At 40.2% G+C, this 16,692-nt stretch overlaps 1 protein-coding gene across 7 annotated transcripts in view; it reads right to left on the bottom strand.

The window, feature by feature from the left end:
• The window catches only part of AGBL3 (AGBL carboxypeptidase 3), a 136,488-nt gene that overhangs the window by 15,102 nt on the left and 104,694 nt on the right, over positions 1 to 16,692 (bottom strand). For 6 of the 7 annotated variants that reach the window (XM_056517701.1, XM_056517700.1, XM_056517704.1 and 3 more), the window contains 8 exons: positions 11,695 to 11,805; positions 10,091 to 10,144; positions 9,954 to 10,002; positions 8,888 to 9,061; positions 7,102 to 7,150; positions 6,883 to 7,022; positions 4,120 to 4,327; positions 1,410 to 2,543 (listed from right to left, as the gene is read on the bottom strand). In XM_056517701.1, the coding sequence (XP_056373676.1) occupies positions 2,138 to 2,543; positions 4,120 to 4,327; positions 6,883 to 7,022; positions 7,102 to 7,150; positions 8,888 to 9,061; positions 9,954 to 10,002; positions 10,091 to 10,144; positions 11,695 to 11,805 (1,191 nt within the window). In that variant the 3' untranslated portion in view covers positions 1,410 to 2,137. Of the gene's footprint in view, positions 1 to 1,409; positions 2,544 to 4,119; positions 4,328 to 6,882; positions 7,023 to 7,101; positions 7,151 to 8,887; positions 9,062 to 9,953; positions 10,003 to 10,090; positions 10,145 to 11,694; positions 11,806 to 16,692 lie in introns of those variants that run through there. The other variant, XM_056517705.1, reaches the window with a different exon arrangement.

The following is a 16,692-nucleotide window of genomic DNA, read 5'->3' as shown; positions in this document are numbered from 1 at the left end:
CAGTGTCTCTGGCCTTGTCTGCCATCGAGCACACCGGGGTCACCATTGGTCGGCAATAGCAATTGGAGCTGCCGGCAGAAGATCTTGATGAAGGATAGGGGTCTGATCGCGGGGGTCTGGCCGCTAGGACCCTCCCCCCGATCATCGTGCACGCACATTATTACGGATGTCACGCCCCCTCCCATAGAAGTAAGGAAAACAGGCGCTCCATAGAGTAGTAACGTTGAGATCCCGTAGTGAGATATCTATATAAATTGGTTTGGTCACTCTGGGTGGTTGTGCAAATTCATACACAACAATGATGTAGGCATAGAATAGTGATGGGTCGTCTGCTGCCCACCAGTAAGTGTATGGCAAGATTAGGAAAAGGCTTCAAAGGAACCCGACTCTACGGCGCTGACAGACCACAACAGGTGAACGGTAAAAGGAGTTTATTTGACCAGAATGCAACGCGTTTCGCTGCGCATGCGCAGCTTCCTCAGGCCTGAGGAAGCTGCACATGCGCAGCGAAACGCGTTGCATTCTGGTCAAATAAACTCCTTTTACTGTTCACCTGTTGTGGTCTGTCAGCGTCGTGGAGCCGGGTTCCTTTGAAGCCATTTCTTAATCTTGCCACTCCCATAGACATGAATGGAGGGGGCACTGAGCGACGTCACAATTACAGCCGCCGGAACCCAGCGTTCTGAACATAATGTGTTGGCCCTAGCTGCCGGACCCCCCCACGATCAGACATCTTATCCCCTATTTTTTGGATGCCCAGGGGTGGAGTACCCCTTTAATAACCTCAGTTAGGCATGTAGGTGCGTGTATTTCTGTTTAGATTTATTTGGGGAAGGAATCAATATAAAATGCATAGTAATAAAATACCTAATAATGCACATAGTAATAAAATACCTAATAATGCACATAGTAATAAAATACCTAATAATACACATAGTAATAAAATACACAATAATGCACATAGTAATAAAAATACCTAATAATACACATAGTAATAAAATACCTAATAATGCACATAGTAATAAAATACACAATAATACGCATAGTAATAAAAATACCTAATAATACACATAGTAATAAAATACATAATAATACACATAGTAATAAAATACACAATAATACACATAGTAATAAAATACCTAATAATACACATAGTAATAAAATACCTAATAATACACATAGTAATAAAATACACAATAATACACATAGTAATAAAATACATAATAATACACATAGTAATAAGATACCTAATAATACACATAGTAATAAGATACCTAATAATACACATAGTAATAAAATACATAATAATACACATAGTAATAAAATACCTAATAATACACATAGTAATAAAATACATAATAATGCACATAGTAATAAAATACACAATAATACGCATAGTAATATAAATGCATAATAATTCATATAGTAATAAGATACCTAATAATACACATAGTAATAAAATACATAATAATACGCATAGTAATATAAATACATAATAATACACATAATAATACAGTGTGAACCAACTTATTTCCTGGACTCTTCCCCATATTTTTTGGGGCACCCCATCCCAATAACCAAAAATGTTTCCAGTTATGAGAAAACCGGATTTCGACAAGCCATAAAGTGTAACTTAACAATACATACAGTATGTATCATAAAGTTGCACTCATTCCAGGGTGTATATACTTTTGAAACAACTATTGTTGATTTAATACACGTTAAATACAAAATACAGCATTTTTAGTAAATTATACTAATTTAAGAAAATTCCTACCGTTTTAGGTCTACAGCTCCTATTCAGACCTATGTGTCTCCATGGTGACAGACTACGAACAAACCCTGTGTAGTCTGATCCTGCAGTCGTACTTTATACACCTAATCTTTCAATAAAAGCAGGGGCAGATGGAAGGGAGAGCACGTGACTACAAGATCTGACTACACTGGGTTTGTTTGTAGTCTGTAACCATGGTAACACATAGGTCTGCATAGGAGCTGTGTACACAAAACTGTATCGGAAAATACATTCATTTTTTTTTTTCTAGGGAAGGGAGGGGGAGGTTGTCGCCCTGGTGCTCTGCCACCATTCGGACAAGGCAGGACTCAAGGCTTCTCGACCTACCACAGTGAGGATGATTTATTGGGAAGACGGGACTGTTTTTGGGAGAGGCACCAGGCTGACTCTTTGTCCAGGTTTCCTACCCACAAACCCATAACAAGTCCCATTTTTTAGAAAGTGCCCCTTAGGAGGTGTCGGTATAGGGTGGTCCGCTCCCCGATGCAGCGTAATACTTTCTACAGATCCTCCCCCTTCACCTGTCTGTAATCCAACCAGGACATCCTTCCAGGTGTTGGCAGGTAGATTGGCATGGTGGGTACTAACACGGTCCTCCTGGAGGCGCGGACCAATAAGCTTCCCCAGTTTCCTTTTCTGTAATGTTCCTTTTCCGGAATAAACTCCACACTGACCTCTGACCTTGGCGGGGGGCAGGGCCCCAGTGCTTGCGGAAGACTTGTATGATGTATGAGGAATGGACACCGCTCTGCAGGACGACAGAAGATTATATAATAAGACGCATGAATCATTTTTTATATTGACACCCGTGTTCACCCAAATGTCGTGTAGCTCTTGGTGGGGCTTAAAGGGGCTGTCCACGGTTAGAAGAGTACTGCTTCTTTCTTGCAAAAACAGCACCACTCTTGTCCACAGGTTGTGTCTGGTATTGCAGCTCAGCTCCACTAACGTGACTGAAACTGAGCTGCAGTACCACACATGACCTGTGGACAAGAGTGGTGCTGTTTTTGCAAAAAAAAAAGAAGCATTTTTCTAATCCTGGACAACCCCTTTAATCTGTCTCGCCTCCACTCTGGAGCCATTGTGTCTGTCCCTACGGTCGCACCAAGAATCACACGTAATCTAAATGTTAATGCAGCATTTTGCGCTCCAGACTTGTTCCTATGACCGTCCCGTCTCTGTGCCTTCTAATGCCCACGTGGCACAGTCAGGTGCTGGACTGTATGACCTGTACACCCTAACACCTCCTAATCCTCTTCAGTTTCCATTATAAGTGGCAGAAGCTCCTTAAAGGGGTACTACGGCCCCTAGACATCTTATCACTTATCCAAAGGTTAGGGGATGAGATGTCTGATTGCGGGGGTCCCGGAGACCGGATATTGCTGCGCTTGGTAATGGCGCCAGGAAGGCGCGCAAACGCCAAAGGTCAGCCTCCGGCTTTTCACCCAGCTTTATACTGACCATGGACTCATCTCCCCACCGGGCAAGTTTTTTATGGATTCCAATGAAGAATGAACTTTTACTTCGGAATACCCCCTTTAAGATGGCTTAAAGGGGTACTCCGGTGGAAAACTTTTTTTTTTTTTTTTTTATGAACTGGTGCCAGAAAATTATACAGATTTGTAAATTACTTCTATTAAAAAGAGCTTAATCCTTTTAGTACCTTTTAGCAGCTGTATGCTACAGAGGAAATTCTTTTCTTTTTGAATTTCCTTTCTGTCTGACCATAGTGCTCTCTGCTGACACCTCTGTCTGTGTCAGGAACTGTCCAGAGTAGGAGCATAGGTTTGCTATGGGGATTTTCTCCTGCTCTGGACAGTTCCTGATACGGGCATCAGGTGTCAGCAGAGACGAAAACGAAATTCAAAAAGAAAAGAATTTCCTCTGTAGCATACAGCTGCTAAAAAGTACTGGAAGGGTAAAGATTTTTTAATAGAAGTAATTTACAAATCTGTTTAATTTTCTGGCACCAGTTCATTTAAAAAAAAAAAAATAAATAAATAAAAAAAAAAGAAGTTTTCCACCGGAGTACCCCTTTAAGTCCTACATACAGCTCATGTTGAAGGTGCCAAAAACGGTTAAACCCGCTGTTTTTGGTGGGACCACCCAACCATCTAATGCAGTGGTCTCCAACCTGTTGACCTTCAGATGTTGCAAAACTACAATTTCCAGCATGCCCGGACAGCCGTTGGCTGTCCGGGCATGATGGAAGTTGTAGTTTTGCAACATCTGGAGGTCCCCAGTTTGGAGACCACTCATCTGATGTGTATGGGGACGTCAATATGTAGACAGACGTGCCTATTGTTGGATAGTATAAAACATACCCGAGTTTGCTGGCAGCGGCCGTGTAGAGGCTGTCCGCTCCCATGAGAGAAGCTTCTCTGGTGGCCGCCACGGCTGGTAGGAGGGTCTCTTCCTTCTCGCATGTCAGATGGTCTATATTGTTCCCTTTCTGGTTACCCACAGCGCTGTTTTGGGGTGCAGAAAAAGAACAGGCCTCCATCTTCTTGCTTTTGCGTCGCACAAAGTTACCTGGAGGAGACAATGGCGGCGTGTTAGAAAAAGATAATTCTTAAAGAAGAACTCCGGGAGGTATTTCTAAGTTTAGTGCAGACTGCAGCTCCTCATTGGGTGTTCTCTAAGCCGAGCAGATGTCCCCCCTCCTTTCAAAACACTAAGTAAGAAGCTGCAGCTGCATCCCCCTCCTACCCCCTTTTCTGTCTAGTATTTGCTGTTTTATACTAAATGGATTTTTCTTAAAGAAGAACTCCAGAAGGTATTTCTAAGTTTAGTGCAGACTGCAGCTCCTCATTGGGTGTTCTCTAAGCCGAGCAGATGTCCCCCCTCCCTTTAAAACAATAAGTAAGAAGCTGCAGCTGCATCCCCCTCCTACCCCCTTTTCTGTCTAGTATTTGCTGTTTTATACTAGATGGATTATTTTTCTTAAAGAAGAACTCCGGAAGGTATTTCTAAGTTTAGTGCAGACTGCAGCTCCTCATTGGGTGTTCTCTAAGCCGAGCAGATGTCCCCCCTCCCTTTAAAACGATAAGTAAGAAGCTGCAGCTGCATCCCCCTCCTACCCCCTTTTCTGTCTAGTATTTGCTGTTTTATACTAGATGGATTTTTCTTAAAGAAGCACTCCGGGAGGTATTTCTAGGTTTAGTGGAGACTGCAGCTCCTCATGGGGTGTTCTCTAAGCCAAGCAGAGGTCCCCCCCCCCCTGCTGCCCCTCCTTTTCAAACACTAAGAAAGAAGCTGCAGCTGCATCCCCCTCATACCCTCTTTCCTTTCTAGTATTTGCTGTTTTATACTAAATGGATTTTTCTTAAAGAAGAACTCCGGAAGGTATTTCTAAGTTTAGTGCAGACTGCAGCTCCTCATTGGGTGTTCTCTAAGCCGAGCAGATGTCCCCCCTCCGTTTAAAACACTAAGTAAGAAGCTGCAGCTGCATCCCCCTCCTACCCCCTTTTCTGTTTAGTATTTGCTATTTTATACTAAATGGATTTTTCTTAAAGAAGAACTCCAGAAGGTATTTCTAAGTTTAGTGCAGACTGCAGCTCCTCATTGGGTGTTCTCTAAGCCGAGCAGATGTCCCCCCTCCCTTTAAAACAATAAGTAAGAAGCTGCAGCTGCATCCCCCTCCTACCCCCTTTTCTGTCTAGTATTTGCTGTTTTATACTAGATGGATTATTTTTCTTAAAGAAGAACTCCGGAAGGTATTTCTAAGTTTAGTGCAGACTGCAGCTCCTCATTGGGTGTTCTCTAAGCCGAGCAGATGTCCCCCCTCCCTTTAAAACACTAAGTAAGAAGCTGCAGCTGCATCCCCCTCCTACCCCCTTTTCTGTCTAGTATTTGCTGTTTTATACTAGATGGATTTTTCTTAAAGAAGCACTCCGGGAGGTATTTCTAGGTTTAGTGCAGACTGCAGCTCCTCATGGGGTGTTCTCTAAGCCAAGCAGATGTCCCCCCTCCTTTTCAAACACTAAGAAAGAAGCTGCAGCTGCATCCCCCTCATACCCTCTTTCCTTTCTAGTATTTGCTGTTTTATACTAAATGGATTTTTCTTAAAGAAGAACTCCGGAAGGTATTTCTAAGTTTAGTGCAGACTGCAGCTCCTCATTGGGTGTTCTCTAAGCCGAGCAGATGTCCCCCCTCCGTTTAAAACACTAAGTAAGAAGCTGCAGCTGCATCCTCCTCCTACCCCCTTTTCTGTTTAGTATTTGCTGTTTTATACTAAATGGATTTTTCTTAAAGAAGAACTCCGGGAGGTATTTCTAGGTTTAGTGCAGAATGCAGCTCCTCATGGGGTGTTCTCTTAGCCGAGCAGATGTCGCCCCTCCTGCTGCTCCTCCTTTTAAAACACTAAGTATGAAGCTGCAGCTGCATCCCCCTCCTACCCCCTTTTCTGTTTAGTATTTGCTGTTTTATACTAGATGGATTTTTTTTTGGGGGGGGGGGGGGGGGGGGAAGAAAAGGTTTCTGAACATTTAAAGAAGGACTCCGGTAATTTTTTTTTCTTTTTCTTTTGCTTAAACAGTGCCGCATTGACTTTAATTAGAGAATAATGTAGAGGTTCTTGTGTATGCCTTGTGCTTACCTGTTTTAGAGGGATGGTACAGACTGAAACAGTAACAAACCCTCAGCTGCATAGAAATATATTCAGACACGTGATATAGGGGAGAATTGCATTTTTGGGGTCCGTATTATGGCCGCTGACTGAAACATCAAAGAGGTACTGCAGCCAAAATTAACTTATCCCCTATCCACTGGATATGGGGATAAGTAGCTGAGAAGTAAATTTTGGCTGCAGTACCCCTTTAAATGGGTAATCCAGGAATAGAAAAACAGCTGATTTCCTCCAAAAACAGTGCCACCCCTGTCCTCTGGTTGTGTGCGGTATTACAACTTGACTCCATCTACTTAAATGGAACTGAGCTGCAATACCACATACAACCTACGGACAAGTGTGGTGCTATTTTTACTATTTAACTTTTTTTTTTTTTACTATTTTTTACTATTGCTTGATAACCCTTTTAAGGCCACTGACATTTCCTCTATGTTTGTGAGATCTATTCTGCTTCTCTTACCAGCCTGGTCCGGGGCCTTCAGTACAGCAGGAGGCAGCGCAGGTGGAGCAGACTCCGTCACTCGCGCAGGTGGAGGCCGCGCACGACCCTTGGTCTTCTGTTTCAGATAAAGTTCTCCAGACCAGACCAACTGCTTAGAACTAAAAAAACACATTAAAAATACCGTATAATAATGTTATATTCTATATAGTCGATCATCGCGTACAATGTGTCACTTACCAGCAGATCGAAGGCTGCTCGTCTAGGGGAGATGAGAATGAAACGTTCTCTAAAAATAAAAGAATAAGACTAAATTATAGGTGTTAGAAATGTAAAACAAAAGCTACATAAATCTTCAAAAGTAACAGCAAAAAAAACATAAATACCATAATAACATAAATCTTCAAAAGTAACAGCAAAAAAAAAAAAAATACATAAATACCATAATAACATAAATCTTCAAAATAACAGCAAAAAAAACCCCCATAAATATAGTAATAACATAAATCTTCAAAAGTAACAGCACAATAAAAACATAAATAATAACATAATAGATAAATCGACAAAAAAAACAACAACAAAACACAGCCAACCCATAAATAATAACATAAATCTTCAAAAGGGACAGCACAGTAAAAGCTTAAATAATAACATAAATACATAAATCTTAAAAAAAACAACAAAAAAACATGAATACATAAATCTTAAAAAAACTAAGAACAAACCCCATAAATAATAACATACATCTTTCAAATGAACTGTAAAGTAAAAACAAAAATAACATAAATACATAAATCTTTAAAAAAAACAAAAAAAAAACATAAATCTTCAAAAGTAACAGCACAATAACAGCATAAATAATAACATAAATCTTTACAGTACAGCAGAGTAAAACATAAATAATAACCTCCTCTACAAAAAACAAACATTTCATCCCCTGATCTACCATGATCCGGTACTGTTTTGAAGATGCTGAAACTACAACTCCCATCATGCCCCAAAAATGTTGTTTTACAACAGCTGGAAAGCCGCAGGAACTACTGCCCTGTTTTCCTTTCCTTGACTTGGAGAAGACAAATAGTAAATTTGAGGAAAGGCTTAATGCTGGAGATACACATCAGATGGCTGCTGGCAAGAAAGAACTGGAGGGGAGGTGTATATTACTTATATATCCTGATTCCATAGAGAGAGCAGCAGTATACAGATAGAGCTAGAGGGGAGGTTTATAACTACTATATATCCTGATCCCATAGAGATAGCAGCAGTATACAGATAGAGCTGGAGGGGAGGTGTATAACACCTATTTATCCTGATCCCAAAAAGAGAGCAGCAGTATACAGATAAAACTATATATTCTGATCCCATAGAGATAGCAGCAGTATACAGATAGAGCTGAAGGGGAGGTGTATAACTACTATATATCCTGATCCTATATAGATAGAGGTGGAGGAGAGATGTATAACTACTATATATCCTGATCCCATAAAGATATCAGCAGCAGTATACAGATAGAGCTGGAGGGGAGGTGTATTACTACTATATATCCTAATCACATAGAGATAGCAGCAGTATACAGATAGAGCTGGAGGGAAGGTGTATAACTACTATATAAACACACTGATCCCATAGAGGTAGCAGCAGCAGTATACAGATAGAGCTGGAAGGGTGGCGTATAACTACTATATATCTTACTATATATACTGATTCCATAGAGATAGCAGCAGTATACAAATAGAGCTGGAGGGTAGGTGTATAACTACTATATATACTGATCCCATAGAGGTAGAAGCAGTATACAGATAGAGCTGGAGGGGAGGTCTATAACTACTATATATACACTGATCCCATAGAGGTAGCAGCAGCAGGATACAGATAGAGCTGGAGGGGAGGTGTATAACTGCTATATATCCTTATCCCATAGAGATAGCAGCAGCAGTATACAGATAGAGCTGGAGGGGAGGTGTATAACTACTATATATACACTGATTCCATAGAGGTAGCAGCAGCAGTATACAGATAGACCCACCTGACTTATGTGCTTTGTCCTCAGGGTCATGCTCGGACCCGTCATTGGCAGTATTAGGTCTGAAGGAGTCTGGGATGTCTGGGCTGATGTAGTAGCAGCACGGCTCCAGAATACGGCTGAACAGACACCGCTGGGAAAGGAAGTGGCTGAATAACGGCCTTTTCCAATTAAAACCTAAAAGAACATTTTAAAAAATTATATATATATATATATATATATATATATACACAAAATGTACTTTTGTTGGCAGCATCTGCAACCAATGTGCATCTGCCACTAGGCTGCCATTAAAGTGAATAGGGCTAAAGCTGCAATAGGGCTAAGCTATTGCAAAACTACAACTCCCAGCATGCCCGGACAGCCATTGGCTGTCTGGGCATGCTGGGGGTTGTAGTTTTGCAAAAGCTGGAGGCACCCTGGCTGGCAAACTACTGAAAAAAAAAAAAAGACAGATCTATCCATCAACAGCAACTTGCTAACTGTTCCCTATTAACAAAATGTAATTTTTTTCTACACAAAATATAACAAACGGATAGTAAATATACAAAAACCAAATAGTAAATATACAAAAGACAAATAAACAAATAGTAAATATATAAAAACCAAATAAACAAATAGTAAATATATAAAAAATAAATAAAAAATAGTAAATATATATATAAAAAAATTGTAAATATATCAAAACCAAATAGTAAATATACAAAAACCAAATAAACAAATAGTAAATATATAAAAAAACAAATAATAAATATATAAAAACCAAATAGTAAATATATAAAAAACCAAATAGTAAATATATAAAAACCAAATAGTAAATATATAAAAAAAAACTGCAAATATATAAAAAAAAGAATATATAAAAAAACAAATAAAAAATATATAAAAACCAAATAGTAAATATATAAAAAACAAATAGTAAATATATAAAAAACTAATAGTTAATATCTTAAAAAGAAATAGTAAACATATAAAAACAGGTAGTAAATATATATAAAAAAAATAGTAAATATATAAAAAAAAAATAGTACATATATAAACAATGGATAGTAAATACATTTTAACTCACTATTAAATGCGCTCGTAATTTCGGCGACGCCCTTGTTCCTGGCGTGGGACTGTGGGAAAAATAGAACAAATACGGTTTAATAAAAAAAAAAAAAACACCCAAAAGGAGAGGGTACATAGTATATTCCGCGGACTCACCTTGGTTGTAATGACTTCTCCTTTGGCGTTGAACATGAGGTAGATGACGGAGACCTGTCACACACAGATTAGAATAACTATAGAATAATAATAAATCTATTGCACTATATGGCGCTTTTTTTTAATATTGCTTATTGTACTTAAAAGTAAAAAAGAAAATTAAGCGGTAGTCTGCTGCCCTCTAGTGTCTACACTTTGAATTGCTTGGTTGATAAAAGTGCTTTCAAAGGTACAATATGAGACAGGATGTCTTGAAAGTAAGATAAAACCTATATGGCAGATGAATTCAAGATGACGGTATTTAAGATGGCATGGGCTAAAGGGCCAGAACCCCCTATATCTAGGACCCCCCCCCCCCCCCACCCAAAAAAAAAAAAATACCTAGAATAATTTAAAGTGTTTAAAACCCAGTATTATTTGCAGCATATGGCAGTATTATTTAGGAACTAAATTGCAGCACAATATGGGTACTATTTGGCAGTTATATATTGGCTGTTTAATGTAGTGTTATATGGATACTGCACTTTATTTGGGCGCTACTTGTGGGCTGTGTATGGCAGCATTATGTTGACACTGGAAAGGAGTATTTTTTACACACTGTATGGTGGTATTATTTATGAACTGAATTGCAGCATAATATGGGCACCATACAGCAGTTTTATATGGGCTTTTTTGTAATGTTTGTAATCCCCCCAAAATTTGGAACCCCATTTCTTCTGAGTATGGAAATACCCCATATGTGGATGTAAAGTGCTCTGCGGGCGCACTACAGGGCTCAGAAGAGAAGGAGCACCATTGGGCTTTTGGAGAGAGAATTTGGCTGGAATTGAAGGCCATGTGCGTTTACAAAGCCCCCATGCTGCCAGAACAGTGGACCCCCCACATGTGATCCCATTTTGGAAACTACACCCCTCACAGAATTTAATAAGGGGTGCAGTAAGCATTTACACCCCACAGGTGTCTGAAAGGTTTTTGGAACAGTGGGCTGTGCAAATAAAACATTTTTTTTTTCATTTTCACGGACCACTGTTCCAAAAACCTTTCAGACACATGTGGGGTGTAAATGCTTACTGCACCCCTTATTAAATTCTGTGAGGGGTGTAGTTTCCAAAATGGGGTCACATGTGGGGGGAGTCCACTGTTCTGGCACTATGGGGGCTTTGTAAACGCACATGGTCTTCAATTCCAGCCAAATTCTCTCTCCAAAAGCCCAATGGTGCTCCTTCTCTTCTGAGCCCTGTAGTGCGCCCGCAGAGCACTTTACATCCACATATGGGGTATTTCCATACTCAGAAGAAATGGGGTATTATTTATTCAATGTATGGCAGCATTGCCTATACACTTTGTCAGTATTATTTATGCAATGTATGATAGTGTCATTTATGCACTGTAGGCAGCATTATTTATGCACTGTATGGTAGCATTATTTATGCACTGTATGGTAGCATTATTTATGCACTGTATGGTAGCATTTCTTATTTACTGTATGGCAGCATTTTGTATGCGCCGTATGGTAGTAGTATTTTACTATAGAAATTCTGAGAATGGGGGAGGGAAATCCTTTTTTGACTCGTTGCTGTATTGATAGCGGTGCGATCACAAACCTTTTTAGCACCTAGGTCTTCAGAGAGAAGCGCCTGCTGCTGTTTGCTGATCCTGTTTTTCTTGGACGCTCTCGGGAGGTTCTGCAGCTTCCGGACAGAACCCAATTTTACCTGTAAATATAAAGATTTGAAAATCAGAATTTTTTCTAAATAGTGTGCATTATAGTATATTTTTTGGGGGATTTTTTGTTCTGAATGCTGGAGCTGGCGCTGGGAGCTTATGACATCATAGCCCCACCCCTTCATGCTGTCATGTCCCGCCCTTTCAATGCAAGTCTACGGCTGTCCCGCCCCCTCCCATAGACTTGCATTGAGGGGGCGGGGCATTATGTCATGAGGGGGCGGTGCTATGATGTCACGAGCTCCCGGGGCCGGACATCAGCGGAGTACCCCTTTAAGGATTTCTGAATTGAGGAATTAAGGGGGGGAAAAAAAACGCCAGAAATATACTAACATACATGCACACATGGCATCTTTTTTCCCCACCTATTGGGGTCTATGGGAGAAAAAACACAATTTTTGCAGCCGGATACGGGAGCTTATGACATCATAGCCCCGCCCCTTGTGACGTCACGCCCCGCCCCCTCAATGCAAGTCTATGGGAGGGGGTGTTTTTTCTTTTTTTTTTTTTATGGGGCATCTATGGCATTTTTTCCCCCACCTATTTTCCCACCTATATGGGAGAAAAAACACAATTTTTAGAGCCTGCTGCCATTTAGAAAAACTGCTACTGAACCGGAAAACGTAATAAAGGCAATAAAGTGTATGAGGGGGGACCCTATACTAGATGGGGTAACCATATGTATCTTTTACCCTTATTGTTTCTTTGATCCACAATATGTTTATTTATTTATTGTCCCCTGAGGAAGCAGATAATACATATAACAGAAAAGCATTGGGACTCGTGTGCAGTGTTCCAGTATATTTCACATATTTCAGTGGTGGGAGATAGTTTAGGGTTACTTGAAAGTTTTTTAAGTTTAGAGTGGTGGGGTCTTTGTTTTTAGTAGGGGTGCTCTGCTTGGAGGGTCATGAGGGAGGGCCTGAGTAAGCTGTTCATGTTATCATCTCCTATACAGAGATTAGCAATAAGAGGTAGATATGGTTGCCCCAATGCATATGAGGTAGGGGGGAAGGGGGTGTCACCAGTAACCATGGGGTAACCTTATGTACCTTATTGTTTCTTTGATCCACCATATGCTTATTTCTTGTCCCCTGAGGAAGCAGACGATACAGTTCACAGAAACACGTCAGGAATTCTATGCATTGTTACAATTTCTAGTAGCAGTGGTTAGTTTAAAGTTGCATGAAAGATTTGCAAGTTCAGACTGGTGGGGTCGTTCTTTTTAAGAGGGGTGCTCCGCTTTGAGGGTCAGGAGGGACGGCCTGAGTCAGCAAGATTCATCATCTCTTATATTCAGAATGGCAATAAGGGTAAGAGGCATATATGGTTACCCAACACGTATGAGGTAACCATATGTATCTCTTACCTTACTTTTTTTTGATACCCATGCTTATTTCTTGTCCCCTGAGGAAGAGTCATTACAATTTACAGAAACATGTTGGGACGTCCAACCATTATTGCAATTTCTAGGGGTGGTAGATAGTTTAGAGTTTAGGTTTGTAAGTTTAGAGTGGTGGGGGTTGTCCTTTCTAAGACAGGTACTCCGCTTGGAGGGCAAGAAAGGAGAGCCAAAGTCAGCTGTTAGTTTCAACCTTTTTCTACATACAGAAGGCCAAAAACGGGTAAAACGTATGTATGGTTACCCCAATGTGCATGAGGAGAGACGCTATACACGATTGGGTAACCAAATGTATCTTTTACCCTTATTGTTTCTTTTATCTACCAAATGTTTATTTCTTGTCCCCTGAGGAAGTGGATATGACAATTTCCAGAAACATGTTGGAACTTCCAAGAATTGTTACTATTTCTAGTGGTGGTAATTAGTTTAGAGTTACTTGAGAGGTTTGTAAGTTCAGAGTGGTGGGATCATCCTTTTTAGGATGGATGCTCCGCTAAGAGGGCCAGAGTCAGCTGATTACAATTTCTAAGAGTGGTAGCTAGATTAGATTTAGATTTGTTAGTTCAGAGTGGTGGGGGTTGTCCATTCTAGGACAGGTACTCCGCCTGGAAGGCCAGAAAGTAGGGCCAAAGTCAGGTGTAAGTTTTATTCTCTCCTACACATAGAAGGGCAAAAAGAGTAAGATGTATGTATTGTGACCCCAATGCACATGAGGGAAGGTGCCATTTGCTATGGGGTAACCATAAGTACCTCTTGACTTTACTTTATTTATCCTCATATGATTTTGTCCCCTGAGGAACTGATCATTACAGTTCACAGAAACATGTTGGAACTTCTGTGCTTTCGTACAATTTTTAGTGGTGGTATTTAGTTTATGGTTACTTGAAAGATCTGTAAGTTCAGAGTGGTGGGGGGTGTCCTTTTTAGTAGCGGTACTCTGCTTGGAGGGTCAGGGAGAATGGCCCGATTCAGCTGTTTGCTCCATCATCTCCTAGACACAGAATGGCAATAAGGGTAAGAGGTACATACGGTTGCGCCAATGTGTATGAGGTAATCATACGCACACAGTTTTTTTTTTATCCCAATATGTCTATTTCTTGTCCCCTGGGGAAGAAGACATAAGAATTCAAAGAAACGCGCTGGTACCTCCAAGCATTGTCATCATTTCTAGAGGTGGTAGGTAGGTTAGGGTTACTTGAGTGATTTGTAAGATCAGAGAGGTGGGGTCATCCTTTTTAAGACGGGTGCTCTGCTTAAAGGATCAAAGTCTGCTGTTAGTTTCATCCTCTCCTACACACAGGAGAAACAGGGTAAGAGGTATGTTTGTTTACCAAATGTCTTACCCCAAGCATATGAGGAGGTAACCATATGTTTTACCCTTATTATTTCTTTGATCCACCATATGTTTATTCCTTGTCCCCTGAGGAAGTGGACATTACAATTTACAAAAACACGCTGGGACTTCCATGAATTGTTACAATTTCTACTGGTAGTAGTTAGTTTAGATTTGTAAGTTCAGAGTGGTGGGGGTTGTCCTTTCAAGGAAAGGTACTCCGCTGGTAGGGGTCAAAAAGGAGGGTCAAAGTCAGCTGTTAGTTTCATCCTCTCCTACATAGACGGACAATAAGAGAAGAAGAATATATGGTTACCCCAATGTGTATGAGAAGGGACACTATATGCGATGGGGTAACCATAGATATCTCTTACCCTTATTGTTTTTTTCAATCCACCATATCTTTTTTTCTTGTCCCCTGAGGAAGTGGACATTCACAGTTCACAGAAACCTGTTGGGACTTCAGTGCATTGTTACAATTTTGTGACACCCTTTGAGGCCTTCTGAAATTTACTGTTTGGTGCAGTGTTTCCCAACCAGGGTGCAAAACTACAACTCCCAGCATGCCCGGACATGCTAGGAGTTGTAGTTTTGCAACAGCTGGAGGCACCCAGGTTGGGAAACACTGGTTTGGTGGTTTAGCAGAATTTAAACCAGGAGGAGACGACTCGATATTTACGGAGGATCTTGCAAATTTCTAGGCTTCGGGAAACGTAAGCGCGCATACTATTGTCAGGCAGGAATTGCGCGGCATAACCTGTGATTAGACGCCCACAGGCTTCGCCGCGGCATTACACGTGTCAGTGAAATAATAGGAATTATCCGCATGTAAGATATCTGAAGATTTTTCATATAAAAGAGCGATTGTGACTCCTTCCAGGGGGGCGGACGGGTAAACAGTCTAGAACAATAGTCACTGTGCGATTCCCTCTAGAAAGCAAAACAAGTCACCGGAGTAATGAGGAAGTCTTAAAGGGGTACTCCGGTGCAAACATTTTTTTTAAATCAATTGGTTCCAGATAGTTAAACAGATTTGTAAATTTCTTGTATTAAAAAATCTTAATCGTTTCAGTACTTACCAGCTGCTGTGTGCGCCAGAGGAAGTTGTGTAGTTCTTTCCAGTCCGACCACAGTGCTCTCTGATGACACCTCTGTCTGTATCAGGTACTGTCCAGAGTAGGAGCAAATCCCCAGAGCAAACCTCTCCTGCTCTGGACAGTTCCTGACATGGACAGAGGTGTCAGCAGAGAGCACTATGGTCAGACTGAAAAGATCTACATAACTTCCCCTTGAGCATACAGCAGCTGATAAGTACTGGAAGGATTCAGATTTTTCAATAGAAGTAAGTTACAAATATGCTTAAAGGGGTTATCCAGGAAAATACTTTTTTTTTTTTTTATATATCAACTGGCTCCAGAATGTTAAACAGATTTGTAAATTACTTCTATTAAAACATCTTAATCCTTTCAGTACTTATGAGCTTCTGAAGTAAAGGTTGTTCTTTTCTGTTTAAGTGCCCTCTGATGACACCTGTCTCGGGAACCGCCCAGTTTAGAAGCAAATCCCCATAGCAAACCTCTTCTAAACTGGGCGGTTCCCGAGACAGGTGTCATCAGAGAGCACTTAGACAGAAAAGAACAACCTTAACTTCAGAAGCTCATAGGTACTGAAAGGATTAAGATTTTTTAATAGAAGTAATTTACAAATCTGTTTAACTTTCTGGAGCCAGTTGATATATGGAAAAAAGTTTTTTCCTGGATAACCCATTTAACTATCTGGCACTATCTATCTTTAACTATCTATCTAGTTAATTTGAAAAAAATAATAATAATAATTTCCATTGGAGTACCCCTTTAACAATACAAAGTAAATTCAGCCAAAATTTTGCTAAACAAATTTTTTTTGGACAAATTAAGAAAACAAAACAAAACAAAACAGAAAAAAAACGTGTTTCTTACCACCACAGATTTTTCCTCCTCACCGCACCATGGAGCAGTCAAATAAAAATAACAAATTATTAAAAAATTTTTTTTTAGAAACAAAATGATCATTGATAGGCCATGTTCACATTTTAGGCTTCTGGTCCGTTTTTCCAGCTGTTTATGTCTGAAAAAAAATGGCTGATTTTTCTGTGTGTGAACA

The sequence above is a fragment of the Hyla sarda genome, chromosome 4 (assembly GCF_029499605.1).
Source record: "Hyla sarda isolate aHylSar1 chromosome 4, aHylSar1.hap1, whole genome shotgun sequence".
In the NCBI taxonomy this organism is placed as follows: domain Eukaryota; kingdom Metazoa; phylum Chordata; class Amphibia; order Anura; family Hylidae; genus Hyla; species Hyla sarda.
The sequence above is the reverse complement of the archived record's forward strand: the minus strand, read 5'-3'. Positions and strand labels throughout refer to the sequence as shown.